The 24,460-nt window shown below is 43.1% G+C and overlaps 1 protein-coding gene across 1 annotated transcript in view; it reads right to left on the reverse strand.

Moving 5' to 3' along the window:
* plxnc1 (plexin C1) overlaps positions 1-24,460 on the reverse strand; it is a 125,811-nt gene that overhangs the window by 85,534 nt on the left and 15,817 nt on the right. The window contains exons 2-4 of the mRNA XM_043713333.1: positions 14,736-14,870; positions 13,475-13,609; positions 2,263-2,363 (exon numbers count right to left, since the gene is read on the reverse strand). Coding sequence (XP_043569268.1) covers positions 2,263-2,363; positions 13,475-13,609; positions 14,736-14,870 — 371 coding nt within the window. The remainder of the gene's footprint in view (positions 1-2,262; positions 2,364-13,474; positions 13,610-14,735; positions 14,871-24,460) is intronic.

Raw genomic sequence — 24,460 nt, forward strand, 5'->3', positions numbered from 1 at the left:
CGTGGATCTGACAAAGGAGTCACAGAGGGAATGGTCTTTCTGAAATGCAGATAGAGATGGGGAGGGAAACATATCCCTCGTGGTGGGGTCCATTTGTAGGTGGTAGAAGAGGCGGAGGATGATGTGATGTATCTGGAGGTTGGTGGGTTGGAAGATGAGAACCAGGGGGTTCTGTCTTTGTTGCAGTTGGAGGGATGGGGTTCAAGAGCAGAGGTGCGGGAAGTGGAGGAGATGCACTGGAGTGCATTGTCAACCACGTGGGAGGGGAAATTGCGGTCTTTGAAGAAGGAGGGCATCTGTGATGTTCTATGGTGGAATTGGTCATCCTGGGAACAGATGCGGTGGAGGCAGAGGAATTGGGAATAAAAGATGGCATTTTTACAGGCTACGGGATGGGTGGAGGTGTAGTCCAGGTAGCTGTGGGAGGTGGTGAGTTTGTATTAGATGTTCATAGTTAGTCAGTCACCGGAGATGGAGATGGAGAGGTCCAAGAAGGGGAGGGAGGTGTCCTAGTTATTCCAGGTGAATTTGAGGCCAGGGTGAAAGGTGTTAGTGAAGTTGATGAGCTGTTGAACGTCCTCATGGGAGCAAAAGGTAGCGCCAATACAGTCATCAATGTAGCGGAGGAAAAGATGGGGAATGGTGCCGGTGTAGCTGCAGAAGATGGACTGTTCCATGTACCTGACAAAGAGGCAGGCATATCTGGAGCCCATGTGGATGCCCATGGCTACCCCTTTGATTTGGAGGAAGTGAGAAGATTGGAAGGAAAAGTTGTTGAGGATGAGGACCAGTTCAGCCAAACTCTGCCTCCCGGCCCACAAGCCTCATTCCTGATGAAGGGCTTATGCCCGAAACATCAATTCTCCTCTCTCCCAATCTACCTATCCGTCACTTTCTTAAAAAACTTCAGTCAAGTCACCGCAACCTTCTAAAGTTCAGGGAATGTCTTCTCATAATTTAAGTCCAGGGATAATTCTGGTCAACCCATCCAAGGCCAATGTAGCCTTCCCAAGGTGTGGTGCCTAGTATAACATTAGATGTGACCTAACTAAACCTGAAGCACAACTTGTACACTTTGTGTTCTAATCTTCTAGATATAAAGGCCAGAATTCCATGATTCCTTTTGTCTTGTTCAGTAATTGTTCATGATATTTTATTGAGGCATACTTGGACACCATGCTGTCTCTATGACTTGCTGGTGTATGCAATACGCTGTAAGACTGGCTGCAGAGATTTTTATTGGGCAGTCCAGTATTCTGAAAACTAAGTGGATAATGCAAGTTGACAATGAAGAAGAAAATGGTTAGAATAGTGGCCTAGGAATTAGAATGGGGCAGTTACCATTCTCTTGGTAATGTGCACATGGAAATTTAGAGGCTCAAGAATTGATGGAAGTTGGTCATTGGGCTGGGAATTGGGTCTTGAACCCTTTCATTGGCCACAGCTCAAGTTGTGTTCACTAGTGGAAGTCTCCACAGGTAGCATCCTTGAAAGTATAGTATAAGAAGTACAGTGTAGATTGACCAGAATTATCCCTGGACTTAAAATTACAAGAGGGGGGTTAGATTGGCATGTGACAAAGCATCAATCATTCCTGTGGTGTTGACAACCACTTCTGCTCCACTTGACTCCACAGGAAGAGTTAAAGTAAACTTCATCTTGTCATAGAAACATCAATATTCTACAATGAAAAGGAGTCATCATTTTTACCCAGTCTGGTCTATGCAGCTCTCTGAGTACCCCTCCTCTTTATGGACTAGCTGACATCCCAAGAATATAAGGGTTTTTTTTTAATGAAGGGAAAATAAGAGTGACAAGAAAGTACATGTCATGTTAAACATAAATCTTACATGAAAATGTGGGGGGAAATAAAATTTTAAAATATGTTTCACATTGAGGGAGTTATTTAAATGTAATATTAATACATGGGTCTAGCAACAGCTATTACCAAAGAAATTATAAATCCATTTTGATCAGGACCACAAGAAATTTCAAAGTAGGCCATTTTGAAATTTCACACAAATTGGAAATTCAGGGGATACAAATGATTTTTTATCCCAAGAACTCAGAGAAAGATTGAGATAGGTGGCAGAAGTAGTATACTCCAAAAATCAGCCAGTCTAAAGGGGATGAGATTTTTGGGACAAGAGGATAAATTTTTGTTCTTATTTTGTTACAAATTGGAGCAACACGAATGACACGTGAGCAGTATCTTGTGAGACTTTTATTTAACTTGTAACTACCTATATAACAGAAACAGACCTTTTCTTCACAATGTGCCAGTCACAGTATGGATCCTGTGCAGACAAGCAATCAGTGCAGGATTTGTATTGTGTACAGTTAGCCACTTTTATCCTTCTCACCTATGGACACAAATAGAAAAACACAGTTTAGATCGCATCTCCATCACCTGAGGGATAATTCACATTTTGTCTCGTTCGAATTAGCTCCAGAAGAAATGTCATGATGTAGACAGAGAAGGCTGCATTTATTGTCAGTGCCACTACTGAGTTGTGCAATTAGCACACAAATGCAGGAACACATTGTCAGCATTCTTTGTCACTGTCTAGCAACAGAACAGCAGCTGCCTGTCATAGAGGTGGTGCTGCCCTTGTGGTCACATTGCCTGGAATATGTGACCCTGTTACAATGGACAATCAGGAACAAATTCATAGATTCACACAATGCAGATAAGGTCATTCGGCCCATCGAGTGTGCACTGACATAACCACTAAAAGTGTACTAACTCCACATTCCTGCACTTGTCCCATACCTTTGAATGTTATGATATTTAAGTACTCATCGAAATATTTTTGAAGGTTGCAAGGTTTCCAACCTCCCACTACCTTCCCTGGCAGTGCATTTCAGATTCCCAGCACCTGCTGAGTGAAAAGGTTTTTTTTTCCCGAATCCCCTCTGAATCTCCTGCCCCTTACCCTAAAACCATGCCCTCTTGTGTTTGACCCCTCAACCAGGAGGAACAGCAGCTCTCTATTCACCCTCATAATTTTTTATATCTCAATCACGTCCCCCCTCAATCTTCTCTGCTCCAAGAAAACAATCCAAGCCTATCTAATCTCTCCTTATAGTTTAATTTCTCCATCCCAGGCAAAATCCTGTTGAATCTGCTCTGTAACCCCTCTAGTTCTACCACATCCTTCCTGTAGTGAGGTAACTAGAACTGCACATAGTACTTCAACTGTGGTACAACTCTAACATTACCTCCCTGCTCTTATATGCCATGACTGATGAAAGCAAGTGTCCTATATGCCTTCTTAACTATCCTATTCAGTGCTCTGCTGACTTCAGGGATCTGTGAATAATTACCCCAAGATCCTTCTGTACTTCTAAACTACCCAGTGTCCTGCCATTCATTAAATACTGCCTCACCTCATTTCTTCTTCCACAGTGCATCACCTCACACTTATCAGGGTTAAATACCACCTGCCACTGGTCTGCCTATCTGACAAGTTGAAACTTTATTGCTGGAACAGCACAGCAGGTCAGGCAGCATCCAGGGAACAGGGGATTCGACGTTTCGGGCACAGGCCCTTCTTCAGGAAGAAGGGCCTGTGCCCGAAATGTCGAATCTCCTGTTCCCTGGATGCTGCCTGACCTGCTGTGCTGTTCCAGCAATAAAGTTTCAACTTTGATCTCCAGCATCTGCAGACCTCACTTTCTCCTGCCTATCTGACAAACCCATTTATATCTTCTAATATTCTCACTTAAACACAGTGCTTTCTAAACACAAGCTAGCTTACAAACAGCTGTTTTGGGGGAATCTCCTGTGATAATGTTGAAGTTGTGAAGCAGCCTTTACCCATCAGTGTGGAGATGGAAACACTGACCTTTGGGGTCTGAAATATTCTACTTTACATTATGTTTGTGTAGTTGGATCTTTTTGCTTCTCATATAGCTTTTCTTTTCCTTTGAAGAAATAAATAGCCTCCTTATCCTTGTTGTGAAAATCAAGCACTTCACACATCTGTGGATCTATGGAATTTAATTTGCTGATTGCCTCTAATTCTGCAAATTTTTCAAGTGCTTCTGTATTTGAGTGCAGTCCGCATTCTTGCCTACACTGCCCCAGCTACCTGTCCCACTTGTGAAACTCATAAGTTGCATTCTTATGGACACAGCAAAATACAAACTATAGGTCAATGGGGTGGTACAGTGGTTAGCACTGTTGCCTCACAGCATCAGGGTCCCAGGTTCAATTCCAGTCTTGGGTGACTGCCTGTGTGGAGTCTGCACATCTCCCTGTGTCTGCGTGGGTTACCTCCCACAGTCCAAAGATATACAGCTCAGGTGGATTGGCCATGCTAAATTGCCCATAATGTTGTGTACATTAGTCAGAGGGAAATGGGTCTGGGTGGGTTACTCTTCAGAAGGTTAGTGTGGATTTGTTGGGCTGAAGGGCCTGTTTCCGCACTGTAGGGAATCTAATCTAAACACTGTGCTTCAGGAGTGGGTTCATTGCTAGTTATTTGCAGGAAAGGCAGATAGAAAAATATTTTATGCTTCTGCACACTGAACATAAAACATCAGCCTTTCCTCAGTTGCACAATTTACTATTTTAAGAATGAGCTGATGTTAATGATAGTGATCTAAGTAAGACCCCAGCATAAGATACATATCTCAATAGCATGCTGAACTCACTGGTCTATAATCTTCTGTTCTTAAAAACAAAAGACATGAATCTGATTGGCAATGGGGCACACAGGCTGTATTCAGCTCGTTATGGAATGATTCATAGATTCATAGAGCACAGAAAAAGCCCTTTGGCCCATCGAGTCTGTGTCAACAAAACTATCACTAAAAGTGCAGACTAATGGTGCCTAACCAAGGCATTATATTACAGAGAAACATGTTTTAATATATGTTCACATTTACTGCAGTAAAGCAAGAACCATATGCCAGCAAAAGACAAGGTCCTTTTACAATCAAATAAAGGCAACGACAGAGGCATGAGGGTGGAGTTGACCAAAATTGACTGGGAGAGGAGCCTAGCAGGAAAGACAATGGAACAGCAATGGCAGAAGTTTCTGGGAGTAATTCGAGAGACACAGAAAAAATTCATCCCAAAGAAAAAGAAGCATACCAAATGGGGGAAGAAGCAACCATGGCTGACCAGGGAAGTCAGGGACAGCATAAAAGCAAAAGAGAAAGCATATAATGTGAGGAAGGGCAGTGAGAAGCCTGAGGATTGGGAAGCCTTCAAAGGCCGACAGAGGACAATGAAGAAAGAAATAAGGAGGGAGAGAATTAAGTATGAGGGTAAGCTCGCCAGTAATATTAGGGAAGATTGCAAGAGTTTCTTTATATATATAAAAGGCAAAAGAGAGTCAAAAGTGGACATTGGGCCACTGGACAATGTGTTGTTGAATCATTTTGCTTCTCATGTAGTTTCTCTTTTCCTTTGAAGAAAGAAATAGCCTCTTTATCCCTGCTGTGAAAATCAAGCACTTCACACATCATAGATCTATGGAATCTATTTTGCTGATTGCCTCTAACTCTGCAAATGTTTCATGTCCTTCTGTATTTGAGTGCAGTCCACATTCTTCCCTACACTGCCACTTCCTCCAGACCAAAGGAGTATCCATGGGCACCTGCATGGGCTCCAGTTATGCCTGCCTCTCATTGGATACATTGAACAGTCCATCTTCCACAGTTAGACCAGCACCATTCCTCATCTTTTTCTCCGCTACATCGATGACTGTATTGGTGCCACCTCATGCTCCCACAAGGAGGTTGAACAGTTCATCAACTCCACAAACACCTTCCATCCTGACCTCAAGTTCACCTGAACCATCTTGGACACCTCCCTCCTCTTCCTGGACCTCTCCACCTCCATTTCCCGCTCAACATGGACATCTACTTCATATCCAGCGACTCCCACAGCTACCTGGACTACACCTCCTCCCACGCCCCCTCCCATAGAAACAATATCCCTTACTCCCGCCTCTGCCCCATCTGCTCCCCAGAGGATCAATTTCATTCCAGAACATCCTGGATGGCCACCTACTTCAAGGTCCACAATTTCCCTCCCACGTAGTCAATATTGCCCTCCAGAGCATCTCCACCACTTCACCTACCTCCACCCTTGAACACCACCCCTCCAACCACAACAAGGTTAGAAACTCCCTGGTCCACACCTTCCACCCCACCAACCTCCAGATACATCCTCAGCCATTTCTACCACCTCTAGTCAGATCCCACTACCAGAGATGTATTTCCCTCCCCCACCCCTATCTGTGTTCTGGAGAGACCATTCCCTGTGCGACTCCCTTGTTAGATCCACGACTTCCACCAACCCACACTCCACTCCTGGCACCTTCCTCTGCCACCACAAGATGTGTACAACCTGCACCCACACCACCCCCTCACCTCTGTCCAAGGCCCCGAAGGATCCTTCCACATCCAGCAGAGATTTTCCTGCAACTCCAAACACCTCATCGAATGTGTCCATTGCTCTCGATGTGGTCTCCTTTACATTGGGGAGACATGATGCCAACTTGCGGAACACCTCAGAGAACATCTCCAGGACAGATGCACTAAACAACCCCACCGCCCTGTGGCCGACCACTTCAACTCCCCTTCCCACTCTGCCAAAGACATGCAAATCCTAGGTCTCTTCCACTGCCAAATTCTAGCCACCTGACCACTGGAGGAAGAACACCTCAACTTCCACCTTGGGACCCTGCAATCACAAGGAATCAATGTCAATTTCACCAATTTCCTCATCTCCCCTGCCCCCACCTTATCCCAGATCCAATCCTCCAACTTGGCACTGCTCTCTTGAACTGTCCTACCTGTCTAACCTCCTTCCCACCTATCTGCTCCACCCTCCACTTCGACCCATCACCATCACTCCTCACCTTCACCTACCCATCGTATTCCCAGCTATCTCCCCCCTCCAGCCCCAACCCCCTCCCAGTTATCTCTCAGCCCCCTTGCACCTCCCCCTCCCCAACATTCCTGATGAAGAGCTTATGCTTGAAATGTTGACTCTCCTGCTCCTTGGATACTGCCGTGTTTTTCCAGTGCCACGCTTCTAAACTCTGATCTCCAGCATCTGCAGGCCTCACTCCCTCCTGAAGAAAGATTTAGACAAGTTAGGAGAGTGGCCTAAGAAGTGGCAGATGAAATACAATGTGGGAAAGTGTGAGGTCATGTACTTTGGTGGGAAGAATACAGGCATGGACTATTTTCTAAATGTCAGAAATCAGGAGTACAAAGGGACTTGGGAGTCCTAGTTCAGGATTCTCAAGGTAAACTTGCAGGTTGAGTTGGTAGTTAGGAAGGCAAATACAATGTAGTCATTCATCATGAGAGGACTAGAAAATAAAACAGGGATGTACTTCCGAGGCTTTGTGAGGGTCTAGTCAGACCACAGTTGGTGTATTGCAAGCAATTTTGTGACGCATACTTCGAGAAGGATGTATTGGCCTTGCAGCTCGTCCAGAGGGGATTCACGACAACAATCGCAGGAGTGAAAGGTTTAACATATAAGGAACGTTTGACGACTCTAGGACTATACTCGATGGAGTTTAGAAGGATGATGGGGGATCTGATTGAAACTTACAGAATACTGAACGGCCTGGACAGAATGGACATTGGGAAGATGTTTCCATTGCTGAAACATGTGTTGCTGGAAAAGCGCAGCAGGTCAGGCAGCATCAAAGGAGAATCTTTCCTGAAGCAGGCCTTGTGCCCGAAACGTCGATTCTCCTGCTCCTTTGATGCTGCCTGACCTGCTGCGTTTTACCAGCAACACATTTTTCAGCTCCGATCTCCAGCCTCTGATCTGCAGTCCTCACTTTCTCCTCCAAGATGTTTCCATTGGCAAGAGAGATGAGGGCCCGAGGTCACAGCCTCAGAGTAAAGAGAAGACTCTTTAGAACAGAGATAAGGAGAAAATTCTTTAGCCAGAGAGTGGTGAATCTATAGAACTTATTGCCACAGAGGGCTGTTTAGAAGCCAGGTCATTGAGTATATTTAAGACAGAGATAGATCCCCTTGATTGCCAAAGGGATCAAAGGTTACGGGGAGAAAGCAGGAAAACGGAGTTGAAAAACCTATCAGCCATGAGAGACTCAAAGAACAAAAAACAAAGAAAATTTACAGCCCAGGAACAGGCCCTTCGGTCCTCCAATGCTGAGCCAATCCAAATGTATTCTCTAAACCTGTCAGTCAATTCCTAAGCATCTGTATCCCTCTGCTCCCCACCTACTCATGCATTTATCTAGACACATCTTGAATGAATCTACCGTGCCTGCCTCTACCACTTCTCCTGGCAACACGTTCCAAACACCCACCCCCTCTGTGTGAAGTACTTGCCATGTGTATCCCCCTTAAACTTTCCACCTCTCACCTTGAAAGCATGACCTCTGGTTATTGAATCCTTCACCCTGGGAAAAAGCTTGTCTATATCCACCCTGTCTATACCCTTCATGATTTTGTAAACCTCAATCAGGTCCCCCCTCAATCGCCATTTTTCTAATGAAAATAAACATAACCTACTAAACCTTTCTTCATAGCTAGCACCTTCCATACCAGGCAAAATCCTCGTAAACCTTCTCTGCACCCTCTCCAAAGTATCCACATCCTTTTGGTAATGTGGCAACTAGAACTGTACACAGTATTCTAAATGCGGCCGAACCAATGTCTTGTACAAGTTTAACATGATTTGCCAGCTCTTATACTCAATACCCCGTCCAATGAAGGCAAGCATACCATATGCCTTCTTGACCACTCTATCCACCTGTGCAGCAACCTTCAGGGTACAATGGACCTGCACTCCCAGATCTCTCTGCCCATCAACTTTTCCCAAGGCTCTTCCATTCCTTTATAATTTGCTCTAGAATTAGTCTTGCCTAAATGCATCACCTCACACTTGATAGGCCGAATGATCTAATTTCTGCTCCTATGGTCTTATGGTCTTATTATCAAGTATGATAAATCCAACAGTGCCAATTATTGCCTTAACAGTCTACTCCCCATGACCAAGCAAAGGATGGAAGGTATTGTCAACAGTACTGTCAAGGGGAATCTACACAGCAATAACCTGCTCACTGACACATAGCAACTAGACTCCAGAATGCATTACAGCCTTAATCCAACTTCGGAAAAGGAACTGAACTCAACAAATGTATGATTGCACTTAACATCAAAGCTACATTGGACAGAGGTTGCCATCAAACAGCCTAATTTTCAATAAAAATATCTATATAAAAAAAAATCCTAGTAATGTAATGATTCTCATGTAGGACACCCTCTGCTGACTGGAAGTCCATCACCAGCCCAAGGAGTTCACTGCAGGAGATCCTCAGAGTAGTTTCCTAGGCCAATTGAACTCCAATTGTTGACTTTCCTTTTGTCATAAAGTTAGAAGTAGGGATTTTTGCCAATGATTACACAATTTTCAGCGTCATTCGCTGCTCCTCAGATACTGAAGTAGGCTATGTCCATATGCAGCACACATGGGCAACATTCGGTCCATCATGTCTGTGACATCCCAATCTGACCTAGTCCCATTTGCCAGCATTTGGCATATATCCCTCTAAACTCTTGCCATTCATGTACCCATCGAGATGCCTTTTAGATATTTTTAATAGTACCCACCTCCAAATCTCTTCTTGTAGCTTGTTCCATATTCTATGTAAAAAAGTTACCCCTCAGGTCCTTTTTTAATCTTCCCCTCTCACCTTAAACCTATGCCCTGGAGAGTGAACGGGGTAGGTCATTTTCTCCCAGGAGTTTCAGAGGCTGAAGAATGACCTTAGAGAGGATTTCAAAATCATGAGGGGCATAGATAAGGTAAATAGCCTTGGGCTTTTACTCAGGTTGGGGCTTCCTCTGGGACAAAGCAGGCAACTTCACTAACGTTCCATCTACCATTTTCAATATCCACTCCCTTCCCCAATGCCAAATAGCAGCAGTATGTGTTATTTAAAAGGCCACTCCAATACCTAACCAAGACTCCTTCAACAACAAATTCTACATACACGACCTCCACCACCTAGCCAGCAGATAGATGGAAATATCATTCTATGCAAGATTCTCATTAGGTTGCAAACTATCCTGATTGCAAGTAAATTGCCATTTCTTCACTGTGGCCAGGTCTAGATCCTGGAACTCCCTTCGTAACAACACTGCTGTGAATATACCGGCCCAGGAAAGCAGATTTTTGTCACCTTTGTAATGGCAATTAAGTACAGGTAAAGACGTGTCTTCCATGATGGTGGCATGGTGGCTCATTGTTTTAGCACTGCTGCCTCACGGTGTCAGGAATATTTCCCCATGTCCGTGTGTGTTTCCTCTGGGTACTCCAGTTTCCTGCCACAGTCCTAAGATGTGCAGGTTAAGTGGATTGGCCTTGCCATATTGACCATAGTTGACAGTGTGGTCCTGGAAAAGCACAGCTGGTCAGGCAGTATCCGAGGAGCATGACCTGCTGTGCTTTTCCAGCACCACACTCTCGACTCTGATCTGCAGCATCTGCAGTTCTCACTTTTGCCTAAATTGACCATGGTGTTCAGGGCTGTGTAGGTTAGGTTAGCCATACGGAATGCAAGGTTACAGGGAAAGGGGAGGGGGTATCTGGGTGGGATGATCTTCAGACAGTTGGTGTGGACTTGATGGGCTGTACGGCCTGCTTCCACACTGTAGGGATTCTATGATGACAGAATGAAGGCAGGTTTCCACTCACCTCCTTCTCAGGCAGCTAACAAACAGAGAACCTAGGTTGTAAATCTGGAACAGTTTTTAAAAATACTTTAGAATAAATGTCATGGATCAAAACTCTCAAATAAATTGGATCCAAGCAAGGAGCCAAAGATACTAGGATGAAGTCAGCGGGCAGAGGACATCTATAACTGAACACATGATACATTCCTGTACACAAAGCAGATTGAAAAGGAAGTAGCAAATTTCCACACCTCTCTAAGAATTCCTCAAAAGCAACAAACCCTTTGAAGAATTGAATATTGATGAGAAATGTATTTATTCCATGAAAGATGGCTGACTTGGAACACTGGGTAATATTTTCTGCTGTCGCTGGTCCTGAGCTTGAAGACAGGATGGTGATGCAACTGGCCATTGAATTATTTCCACCTCTGTCTGAATGAAGCTTTGGGTGAGAAGACTCATGGTTAATCGACCCAACTCACCACAAACTGAGGCCCTCAAGCGGTCATTTGACCTGGTTAAATCCCACCACTATTCGTGTTACCTTATCTTTCGATAGGCTTTTCATCAGGTGATATACCATGTAGCCAGCACGTCAACCCTGGTGAGGGAGTGCTCCTTATGATCAAAGGCACTCACCCCCGATAGAGATAGTGCACATTAGGAAGGGAGGGATTCTTCCAGAGCCTAATACCTGCCAAACCCATTGTACCCCTCTCTCCATGAACCCTGTCCACTGCACCCCCACCAGCTTGAAGCTGGAGTACCCACTCTGTGATGTTAGGACACCGGTGCCTATACAGCAGCTCTCCCCAGGCAAGATCTCTACTCCCAGGGTCTTAATTCTAGGATAGGCCCACTGTTAGCTTCACCACTGCCCTGTTTGGTTTATAGTTCAGTGGACTTTCCCGTAAAGAGGCAGCATTTGTCCCTCTCAAGTCGGCTGCAATGGACTCTAACCTTTGCAAATATTCAGCCCATTAACTCTGTTTCTCTCTTCCCAGATTGCTTAGTAGATGAGTGTTTCTGGCATTTTCTCAGATTCCCAGCATCCTCAGTTTTTAACTTGTGTATCTATTTAATGTTGGCTTTGACCTACGTTTTGCAAACCTAGTCTCCATTAATGCCTATATGTTAAAAATGTTTCTATGCTCATTAACACTGAGCACTGGTATTTTATCTGCACAAATATGCCTTTATTACAAACATTAGGGCTATTCCTTCTATTCTCTATACCAAGATCTTCCTGACATAAATACAAGCAAATACTGTGGATGCTAGAAATCTGAAGCAATTCAGAAACTGGGCTGAATAGTGGTGATTAATATTGAAGCCACACAAATGCCAAGCAATGACCATCTCCAAAAAGAGTGTACCAATGACCCTTGATATTCAACAGTGTTCCCATCACTGAATCCCCCACTATGCTGAGGATTGCCATTGACCAGAACTCAACTGACTCACCACATAAATACACAAGCTACAAGAGCAGGTCAGAGACTAGGAATACTGCAGCGAGTGACTCACCTCCTGACTTCCAAAAGCCTATCCACCATCTATAAGGCACAAGTCAGGAGTGTGATGGAATACTCCCCACTTGCAGCTGGGTGCAGCGCCATCAACACTCAAGAAGCCTGACACCAGCCAGGACAAAGCAGCTTGCTTGCAAGCACCACATCCACAAGCATTCGCTCCCTCCCACCACCGGCGCTCAGTAGTAGCAACATGTACTATGTACAAGACACACTGCAGAAATTCATCATAGTTCCTTAGATAGCACTTTCCAAACCCAAGACCACTTCTGTCTAGAAGGACAAAGGCAGCAGAAATATAGGAACACCATCCCCTGCAAATTCTCCTCCAAGCCACTTCCATCCTGACTTGGAAATATATCACTGTTCCTTAACTGTCGCTGGGTCAAAATCTTGGAATCCCCTCTCCAGTTGCATTGTGGGTCAACCTACAGCACGTGGACTGCAGCAGTTCAAGAAAACAGCTCACCACCACCTTCTCGTGGGTAACTAGGGATGGGCAATAAATGCTGGTCCAGCCAGTGATGCCTATGTCCCACAAGTGAATAAAAAAAAGTTAAGGGACCTGACAGGGTAGATGCTGAAAGGTTGTTTTCCCTTGTCTAAGGCCAGACGATATAATCTCTGAGTAAGAGGCTCACCCAGTTTGATCAGAGATAAAGAGGAATGCTTTCTTTCTCAGGAAGGTACTGAATCTGTGGAATTCCTACCCTAGAGAATTGTACAGGCTGAGTTGTTTATAGTCTGACCCAGGCAAACTTTTGCTCATAAGGGACTCTAAGGTTATGAGAAAAAGGCATGAAAGTGGAATTGAGGAGGATCTCATTGAATGGTAGAAAAGATTCAACATACAAAGTCATATTGTTGTGCACTCCATTAAGCTTTTCTAATAGTATCCTATTCCTTTCTTAATAATAGACTTTAGCATTTTCTCTATCCACAGATATTAGGCTATTTGGCCTTTAAAAAAAGAAACTTGCCCTCCTGACCCATCTGACCTCCATGTAACTCCAGTCTGATGTCAATGTGGTTGACTCTAAAATGCCTTCCAAAATGGCACAGGTAGACATCCAATTATCCTAAACAGTGACCATCAGGGTAAGAAGATTGCCCACCACAACCTTCTCAGGGCAGCTCAGGATGGGTAATGGGTAATCAGCCTTGCCAGTGGCACTCCATGTCAAGAAGCAATTAATAAAGTTATTGCACGCAAAATAGCAATGCTGTGATAGACAGGGAAATTATTAGCTCACCTCATTCTCAGATGCTAGGTACAGATAATTTGTGTCCAGCGGATCAAATATCACATTGTGAGAGATTGGGCTTTCACTCTCCAATTCAGACAGAACAGTCAGTCGAATTACATGTAGGGCCTTGTCCAGAATCATCTGTGTAGAAATGATAAAGTTAATGAATTTGCCTCAACATTCATATCATGAAGTATCCCACTTGGTTCATCTTCCTAAATGACAGCAGTGATTGCACTTTAAAAGTTCTTCATTGACTGTAAATCACTGAAGGACAACCCACAAAGAACATGATAATTGCTGGTGAACCTGTTCTATTCCTCACAGTTGAGGGATCAACACTAGCCAGGACACAGATTAAAATGCCTGCTCTTATTCAAAAGCGTGCTGTGGGATACTTTATGTCCACCTGCTTGGGGCTTTGGATTTACGTCTTTTCTAGGCAGCACGGGCGGCACGGTGGCACAGTGGTTAGCACTGCTGCCTCGCAGCGCCAGAGACCCGGGTTCAATTCCCGCCTCAGGCGACTGACTGTGTGGAGTTTGCACGTTCTCCCTGTGTCTGCGTGGGTTTCCTCCGGGTGCTCCGGTTTCCTCCCACAGTCCAAAGATGTGCAGGTCAGGTGAATTGGCCATGCTAAATTGCCCCTAGTGTTAGGTAAAGGGGTAAATGTAGGGGTATGGGTGGGTTACGCTTCGGCGGGGCGGTGTGGACTTGTTGGGCTGAAGGGCCTGTTTCCACACTGTAAGTAATCTAATCTAATCACTCGCTCAGAACTGCACTAGAATGTCAGCCTGGATTCAGTGTTCAAGTCCCTACAACAATCTCCAGTCCTATGGTGATTCCTATCGCTAGCTGGCTAATCCTGTGATGCGGGAATGCAAACTCATGTCCACTATTTCTACTCCATCATATTATTGTCAGGGCATAGGCACGTTTGGGGCGGAGGGGGGGTTTGCCAGGCAAGGTGAGGCCATCACTGCAATCCTGTCACTCCCTTCTCACTTTAACGTCAGGCAAAGAGGGTGCATGTTTAAGACCACATTTAAATAGTCACTATCTCCATTTATCATCTGTAAAATGGCAATAGACTGAAGTTGTGGCTGGCTTTTCAGTATAGTGCTCTGGGTGGTAGTGGTCATTGTTAATGGCTGTGCCTCCATCTCTGAGTTGCAAACTGCCAGTCAGTGAATATACAGAGGCCCTCTGATTTTCAGTCCAGTTATACTGCATTTAAGGAATAAATGTAACAAACATTGCTTCTGACCTTAATTAATTGTCCGTTGTCTGTCCCGAGAAACAAGACAATCCAGTCTTTCACAATTGTGGCCGACACTGAGAGTAGTCCGGGATATTGAAACACGGGTTCCTTGTTCATTGAAGTTAAGTTTATGATTCCTTTCTAAAAAAGTGATAAAATGTATCATAAGAAAATTATAATGTCACAATTGGAAATACTAAAGGAAAATTATAGAACATGAAATGCTTAGTAATAATCATTTATCTCTTTCTTGGTCTCCATTTCCCTCTCTCACTGTCTCTTCTCTTTTTCTATTTCTGTATCCCTCGTATTTTATCTGAGTGGCAGAGCAAAGTGTGAAGAGGACTGTGAAACTTTGCAAAGGGCCATAGGTAATTTAAGTGAGTGGGCAAAGCTCTAGCAGATGGAGTACAATGTTAATAAATGTGAAGTCATCCATCTCAGTAGGAATAACAATAAAAAGGACTATTATTGAATGGTAAGAAATTGCAGCATGCTGCTGTGCAAAGGGACCTGGGTATCCTTGTGCATGTATCACAGAAAGTTGGTCTGCTGATGCAACAGGTAATTAAGGCAAATGGAATTTTGCCCTTCATTGCTAAAGAGATCGAGTTTAAAAGCAGAGCGATTATGTTGCAGCTGGTGAGCCCTCACCTAGGGTACTGCAAGCAGTTTGGTCACTTTACTTGTGAAAGGATATACTGGCACTGGAGAGGTACAGAGGAGATTTACTAGGTTGATTCCAGAGTTGAGGGGATTGGCTTATGAAGAGAGACTGGGATTACATTCATTGGAATTTAGAAGAATGAGGGAGGACCTTATAGAAACATATAAAATTATGAAGGGAATAGACAAGATAGAAGTAGAGAGGATGTTTCCACTAGCGGGTGAAACTAGGAGAGTAGGGCATTATTTTAAAATTAATGGAGCAGATTTAGGACTGAATTGAGAAGGAACTTCTTTACCCAGAGGAAGTGAAGTGGTTGAGGCTTCCTCAGTAAACGTTTTTAAAGCTAGGACAAATAATTTTTTGAATGGTATAGGAATTAAAGGTTATGGTAAGAGGTGGGTAAGTGGAGCTCAGGCCACAAAACGATCAGCCATGATCTTATTGAATAATGGAGCAGACTCAAAGGGCCAGATGATCTACTCCTAGATCATCATCCAGGCATAGGGCTGCCCTCTCATTAAAGAGAGACGACCAGTGGTGACTTAACCTGAGGGTCAACATACCTCAGGGAAGGGGAGAGATTGAGAAAGAGAGCCCTTCATAATAACTCCAGCCAGTGATGGGAATCAAAACAACACTGTTAGCATCACAGTGCTTTTCATAAAGCAACCAGCCAGTCAACTGAGCTAAACAACCTATTGATGAAGGAACAGTGCTCCGAAAGCTAGTGTTTCGAAATAAATCTGTTGGACTATAACCTGGCATCGTGTGATTTTTAACTTAGAGCTAATCTAAGGCCTTGTACAGTTGCAGCAAGACATCCCTGTTCCTGTATTCAACTCCTCTCACTATGATAGCCAACATACTATTTGCCTTTGCCACCTCCTGCAGCACCTATCAAGTCAGAATTTGTTTTAATATTTTTCCCATTGAGAGCAATGAAAAAAACAGAAGAGATGTGAAGTGGGTTGCTGTCTCATTAGAACACTGCCACACAAAGTCGAAATTATCATCTGCGTGAGAGAAAAATAGATTCAGAGTTTGTTGTGTTTAGCTTCCTTCAAGCCTGAACTGATTGGATTAGGATTCCTACCTTTCTGGTCTCACTAGAAGTGTCTTGTTGAGTAAACAACATGAAGTTTATTGCATTGCTGCAAACATTTACAAGTTACATGAGTATGACTGACATCATCACAGATACTGTTGGGAGTGAACTGGCCTCAGGTTTGTTGGCAACCTCAATGATTAGATTAGATTACTTACAGTGTGGAAACAGGCCCTTCGGCTCAACAAGTCCACACCGCCCCGCCGAAGCGCAACCCACCAATACCCTTGCATTTACCCCTTACCTAACACTACGGGTAATTTAGCATGGCCAATTCACCTGAGACACGGGGAGAACGTACAAACTCCACACAGTCAGTCGCCTGAGGCGGGAATCCACTGTGCCACCGTGCCGCCCACCGTACCTCCTTTGGCACTCTGATGCAGTTTCAGTGACATCATCACAGTGCTCACCGTGCTCAATCTTAACCATTTCATACCCATGTGCATCTTCCCCTAAAGTCGTTTTCCCTCATAATTGTCATATAGTAATATGCTTTGATATGTTTACATTTACCAGTATCCCCAAGTTTTGGATTTTTACAAATTCAGATGAATCTAAGTATCACTGTTTTCCATGAACATGTTTTCTTAAGGCTTGGAAGAATGTGAGTTTGTTCATTGATAGATAATTGACTTGGATTGTCTTCCTATGGATTGAGATCTGCAGATCTATCTTGACTCTGAGATTCTTAAACCTCTTGTATTTCTTTCACATTGGGGTCTTTGATAATATGTGCATTCTTTTAGTGTCAAGGTTGGTTCCGACTATAGCTAGTAACTTTATCTTTGCAGTATCTGGATCATTACCTGTTGTTTACATTTTCTTAACTGTGTCTTTCACAGAGTTGTATGCACCACATATTCAAATCGCGTATTTGGAATTTGGTTCTCATTCTGCCTGTTGGTCAGTGCTCATGGAGGTGAACTTATTCCTTGTTGAACATATTGTGCTTTCTCTTTCCCTCTCAGCGATTGACTTCTCAGTGATGACAATATGTTCACCTTCTCAATTGTCTTATCTGGAGATTCATTCTAGCTTGACTTTATGTGGGGTTTTTTTTGGAAAGTAGAGAGCATAGTTGAACTTGTCACTTCTGAAATACATCAGCACCCATTGTCTGGCTTGAAATCGACATAAATAGTTCTTCACTGAGCTGTGATGCAATTCTAACTGAACTTAGTTGCAGAAGAGGGAAGTGGCAAATGAAGTTTAATTTAGACAAATTTGTGGTGTTGCATTTGGGAAAGGCAAATCAGGGTAGGTCTTATACACTTAATGGTAAGGTCCCGGGGAATGTTACTGAACAAAAAAGGACCTTGAAGTACAGGTTTATAGTTCCTTGAAAGTGGAGTCACAGGTAAATAGGACAATGAAGAAAGCACTTGGTATGCTTTCCTTCATTGGTCAGTGCAGGCTATATAGGATATTGGTTAGGTCACTATTGGAATACTGTGTGCACTTATGGTCTTCCTGCTGTAGAAAGGTTGTTGTGAAACTTCAAAGGGTTCGGAAAAGACTTATAAGGATGTTGCCAGGGTTGGAGGGTTTGAACTGTAGGGAGAGGCTGAATAGGCTGAGGGGGTGACCTTATAGAGATATATAAAATCATGAGGGGCATGGATAGGGTAAATAGACAAGATCTTTTACCCAGGGTGGGGGAATCCAAAAGTAGAGGGCAGGGGGTTAGGGTGAGAGAGGAAAGATTTAAAAGGGACATAAGGGGCAACTTTTTCACACAGAGGGTGGTGTGTGTATGGAATGAGCTGCCAGAGGAAATGGTGAAGGCTGGTATAATTGCAACATTTAAAAGGCACCTGGATATATGAATAGGAAGGATTTGGAGGAATATGGGCCAAATGCTGGCAAATGGGACTAGATTAATTTAGGATATCTGGGCAGCAAGGACAAATTGGAGTGAATGTTCTGTTCCATGCTGTTTATCTCTATAACTCTATGACTCTATGTTTCTGTTACTTAGAGTGGTGGAGGCAGTGCAGTTATTGTCGCTTTCCTTGTATTTTATTTTGTGCTTTCTTACAACTTGGAATTTCCAGTCTCTTCCATTTTGATACTGAGTCGGGAATTGAACCCGGGTCTCTGGCGCTGCGAGGCAGCAGTGCTAACCACTGTGCCACCGTGCCGCCCCTATTTTGTGCTTTCTTACAACTTGGAATTTCCAGTCTCTTCCATTTTGATAGCAATGATAAACATTTCAGCCAAACCCATTATAGTCACCTCTTTCCATCTCTGATAGCTTGAAACAATTTTTTCACTCCAACATAACTAACTACAGGAGGTTTTACTTTCTGTTTGGTTTATACCATGGAGCCCAGCAAAATTTCCCACTGGCTTTCCTTGACCTTTTTGTTATTAAAGTTCTTCCACTTTTATCATGAAACTATATAAATATATGACCTCTTCCGCAGGATAAAGAATTCTTTGGTGTGAAGGAAATATAAACTTTCCAGTATTGCATATTCCTAAGGGTAGAACACAGAACATTACAGCGCAGTACAGGCCCTTTGGCCCTCGATGTTGCGCCGCCCTGTCATACTAATCTGAAGCCTATCCCACCTACACTATTCCATGTACATCCATTTGCCTGTCCAATGACGACTTAAATGCACTTAAACTTGGCGAATCTACTACCGTTGCAGGCAAAGCATTCCATACCCTCACTACTCTGAGTAAAGAAACTACCTCTGACATCTGTCTTATACCTATCTCCCCTCACTTTAAAGTTGTGTCCCCTCGTGTTTGCCGTCCCCATACTTGGAAAAAGGCTCTCCCTATCCACCCTATCTAACCCTCTGATTATCCTGTATGTCACTATTAAATCATCTCTCAACCTTCTTCTCTCTAACGAAAACAGCCTCAAGGCCCTCAGCCTTTCCTTGTAAGACATTCCTTTCATACCAGGCAACATCCTAGTAAATCTCCTCTGCACCATTTCCAAAGCTTCCACATCCTTGTTATAATGTGGTGACCAGAACTGTACACAATACTCCAAGTGTGGCCGTACCAGAGCTTTGTACAGCTGCAGCATAACCTCCTGGTTCCGGAACTCAATCCCTCTATTAATAAAGGCCAAAACACTGTATGCCTTCTTAACAACCCTGTTAATCTGAGTAGTAACTTTCAGGGATCTGTGTACATGGACACCGAGATCTCTCTGCTCATCTGCACTCCCAAGAATCCTACCATTAGCTGAGTACTTTGCATTCCGATTATCCCGGCCAAAGTGTATCACCTCACACTTGCCCACATTAAACTCCATTTGTCACCTCTCAGCCCAGCTCTGTAGCCTATCTATGTCTCTCTGCAACCTACTACATCCTTCGTCACTATCCACAACTCCACCGACCTTAGTGTCATCCGCAAATTTACTAACCCACTCTTTGTGGCATATCTTTAATGTTAAGTGAAATGCCCTGAACCATGTAGTGTAATAACACCTGCCATCTGTAAACAATGTGTTGTTAACCAAGCTTTGCTGTCAGATAATACTGTGACACTTGTTCCCATGTCCAACTGGAAATTCATGAGATGCCTCTTAACATAAAGGTCTGCTTGGCAAAATGTTGGATTGATGGCCCCTATGAAAATTTTAAGTTTCAGACCATTCAACTCCATTAATCTCTTTGTGCCTTTTACTTTTCTACGGCTGTGTCCTGCCTTGGCACATTTTCTGAAAGGGACCAATGTGCTCACATTTGGTTTTTAAAGGTGGGCACTATTCATGCCTGTGAGGTTTGATTGCTTCACAGCATCGGCAAAGACTTTCTGTTTCTGGTGCCTGTCCTACCCATTGCACTGGCCTATCTGCTGTGCCCTTTGTATTTTTGAAATGAAAACATCAGTAATCTATCCTCATGAATTCAGTTGTTAAGTCATCATAGTCACATCCCTCCACTACCCTGTAGAGATCATGAATGAAATCATCTATGGATTCATGTAGAATGTTGTAATCTTCCCCTTTCAAGAACTGCATTAGCTTTGAGGTTGAAGAAATTGTCAGAGACTTTCAATACATCTTCAAATTTGTCTGGCGTTTCATTTACTCTTTAGTGAGCAATAGCATCATCTACTGTGCTCCCAATTGCAGACAAAGGTATACCTGTGTAGTTGGTCTTTTTTTTCTGACGTTTCCTGAAGCTCTAAATTCTCATTTCTCTTTGTAGGCACGATTTAGAAATAAAGTTGCTGACCACTGCTCATGTAATGTAGCAGGGGCACACTGTTGCTAACATGTTGTGTGTGCTCCCTTCAAGCCTGTGGTGATCTATTGTAGATTACAATGTGAACTTTTCTGGTCTAACCAGAAGGGTTGTTGTGTAAACAATATGAAGTTTATTGCATTACTGCAACTACTGACAGGTTCCGTGAATATGATCTACATTACAGAGACTGTTACGGGCTCACTAGCCCAGTTCTGTTTCCTGCAAGTTTTCTTCACTCTGACCAGTCCTTGTGACATTATCACAATAGGTGGTGCTTTAGGCACTCATTCAGATATTAACCCTTTCAGATCCATACAGACAACAGCAATGACTGAGGAACATCATTTCCAACCCTTTCCGAATCTAAGACATATTCAGTAATCCTATATTGCCTGCCTGTCAATCGACTTTCCATCCACATGGAGAAATATTTTATCCCTATTTGGAATTTACGTAACTTGCCTGTTGTGTGAAACCTCATCAAAGTCAAACCTTCTGTACAAGAAACCACGATGTGCAGGTGATGGAAAGGACAATGTCAGAAGTCACATGACATCAGGTGAAGTGGGCTTCGGCTGAAAAAAAGGCAGCGCTCTGGAAGCTGGTGATTTCAAATGAACCTGTTGGACTGTAAGTTGGTGTCATGTGACTTCTGGCTGTATCTAAGAAAGCAGGGAGAAGTAAACAGGTCATTTAGTCTGATGTCAACAGCAGAGAAAATTCTAGAAATTATTCTGGGGGATAATGATGGTGAAAATCCCCACATAATTAAACAGATTAGAGTTTTTGAGGTTATAGTTGGCAGAAGATAAAAGAGAACCAATGCATATGATGTATGTGGATTTTCAAAAACCAAAAAGTGATCACATAAAATTAGGTTTACGGGATTGCAGGGAAATATGTTAGCACAAAGGACTGAGAATTGGTACAAACAGAAATCAGGGACTAGAAACAGACTGGACGTTTTCAGGCTGGCAGGCTATAACAAGCAACATAAGGGTATAGGCCTCAGCTATCCGTAATCAATGTACATGTTTGAGATGAAGGGACTGTGTACAACATATCCAAGTTGAGCAGGAGAAGGAGAGAAAGTCCAGCATGAGAGGTGACTTGACTGAAACATACAATATCCTGGGTAGGTAATACACCTAGTGTATAGATGATATACGTGAGGATAATACCTACTGGTAGTATTGCTGGACTGTTATTTCAGAGATCAAAGTAATGCTCTGGGGTCCCGGGTTCACATCCCACCATGGCAGATGGTGGAATTTGAATTCAATTTTTTTAAAAATGGAATTAGGAGTATAATGATGGCCATGGATCCATTGTCAATTGTTGAAAAAAAATCTGGTTCACTCATGTTCTTTAGGGAAGGAACCTGCCATCTTGGACTGGCCTATATGTGACTCCAGACTCACAACAATGTTATTGACTCTTAATTGCCCAGAGGGCAATTAGGGATGGGCAATAAATGCTGGGCCTAGCCAGCAATGTCCTCATCCCATGAATAAATGAAGAATAAGAGAGGAGTGGGTGAGAAAGTGAACCCTTGGCAGGCAGTGAGAAACAGCTAGATTCATCGGAGCTGATTGAAGTCAGTTCTTGTTTGACTACACTGAAAGCAGCTGGCTGTTTGGTAGGTCTCTGGTAAGAGGTTAAGACTTTTTCTGTCCTTAATTTTAATATACTGTACAAATTGTTAAAGTTAACAAAATATATAAAAGGCATTGTAAATAAGTGAATGACATAATTAAAACTCATTAAGGATTACAGTTCAGCTATACCTTAAGGCTGTGACATTGTGACCCAGGGCACACACATCTGCAGTAAGTATTTAAAATTCAAGCAGCTTTGGCTCAGAGTTTATAAGCTCAAGGCTGAACAACAGATGCTGTGATACATCAGAGTGGGGTAAGGTCACCTAAATTCTTTGTAACACGAGGCAATCACACCATTTTGGGAAGGTCCTCTGACCTGGTCAGGATAGTGTGATGTAAGTGAGGCAAGTAAAGAGAAGGCAGGAGGGTTAACATCTGTAGTTATTCAGTATCTGTGCTTGTATGGATGAGAGCAGGGACTGCAAGATGGATGTTCAAGCTAACCATGATACAGCAAAGCCTTTGCCCTGGGAAGCAGCAATGAGCGCTGTTGCAGTTGTAGTGGTGGTAGGCATTGGTAAGGTAAGGGAGATTGTTACCGTCCTCTGTCACAAACAGGTAGAGTCCATATGGCAGTGTTACCTGCCCAGCATCGGGACATCCGCTCAGGGTTGGAAAGGAATTGCAATAGAAGAGGGAGGATCCAGTAATCATGGCGCGTGCAGGTAGCAATGACATAGATAAAACAAGAATACAAATCCTATTCAGACAGTGTGAAGAGTTAGGCACTAATTTAAAAAAGCAGGACCTTAAAGATTATAGTAGTTGGATTATTACCTGAGCAGCATGTAATTTGGCACAGTGTACATAAAGTTAGATAGATCAATATGTGGCTTAAAAAATGGTGTGAGAGAAGTAGGTTTCAGTTCGTGGGCCATTGGCCCCATCACTGGGGGACAATGGGGTCTCTACTATTGAGATGGACTACATATAAATTATGCTGGGACCTCTGCTTTTACACACTGCATAACCAGGGAAGTAGAAATGGATTTAACTAAATGGTTGGGACAAGAAGGAAAGATGTGGCACCTCAAAATAAGAGAAAATGTAATAATATGGTAAGTGAGGGCCAGGGAATGTCAAAGGTGAACAGAGAAAATAAACCCTAAATGAGTAAGTTAATTAAGGGTTAATGTTTTACTTACATTGTTAGTAATAGCAAAGCTAACAATGCAAGTGGGAACTATAGATGTAGAAAGAATGGATAACAAATGAGACATATAAGCAGTCAAGGCTACTAGTATAGAAGCCTTGCTATCAGCATAAAACAGAGACAATGCCTGTGAAAGAGGGAAAACAGTAGATAATGTAATAGATACATTGTAATGAGTTGAATAAAGCTTGGAGGTGTTTGTAACACAACAGAGTTTAGTTATACACTTTAAGGTGATAAGGCTGGCTCATCTTCCGTACACATGAAATAAATTATTATAATCTGACTTCCCGAGTCCTCTTCTCAATTTATTAAGTTGTTCAACACAGCACCAAGAATCAGTCTAAATATTATAAAGATAACAGAAAGACAAAAGAATGTATCTGAATGTGTATCTGTATCTGAATGTGTATAGCATTCATAGCAAAGTAAACAAACTGGTAGTGCTTGATTGTGAAGTAGTGGGAGGTATAGATGGAGTCAATGGATGGGAGGCTGGTTTGTGTAATGGACTGGGCTGTGGTCTTGAGAAGAGCAGTTGCTATAACACACTATGATGCATCCAGATAGAATGCTTTCTATAAATATTGATGAGTCTTTACGAACATGCCAAATTTCCTTAGCATCCTGAGGAAGTAGAGGCATTGCTGTACTTTCTTGACCAGAGTGTCAGCGTGAGTGGACCAGGTTGTTGATGATCATCAGTTACTGAGTTTTTGTCTCCCTTCCCTTTTTGATTCTAGATATTACATTAATAGTTTCCAATTCTGGGGATTTTTCCAGAATATAAGGATTGTTGAGGTCATTTTGCGGCTGTACAGAACATTGGTTAGGCCACTGTTGGAATACTGTGTGCAATTCTGGTCTCCTTCCTATCGGAAAAATGTTGTAAAACTTCAAAGGGTTCAGAAAAGATTTA

The sequence above is a fragment of the Chiloscyllium plagiosum genome, chromosome 23 (assembly GCF_004010195.1).
Source record: "Chiloscyllium plagiosum isolate BGI_BamShark_2017 chromosome 23, ASM401019v2, whole genome shotgun sequence".
Classification (NCBI taxonomy): Eukaryota; Metazoa; Chordata; class Chondrichthyes; order Orectolobiformes; family Hemiscylliidae; genus Chiloscyllium; species Chiloscyllium plagiosum.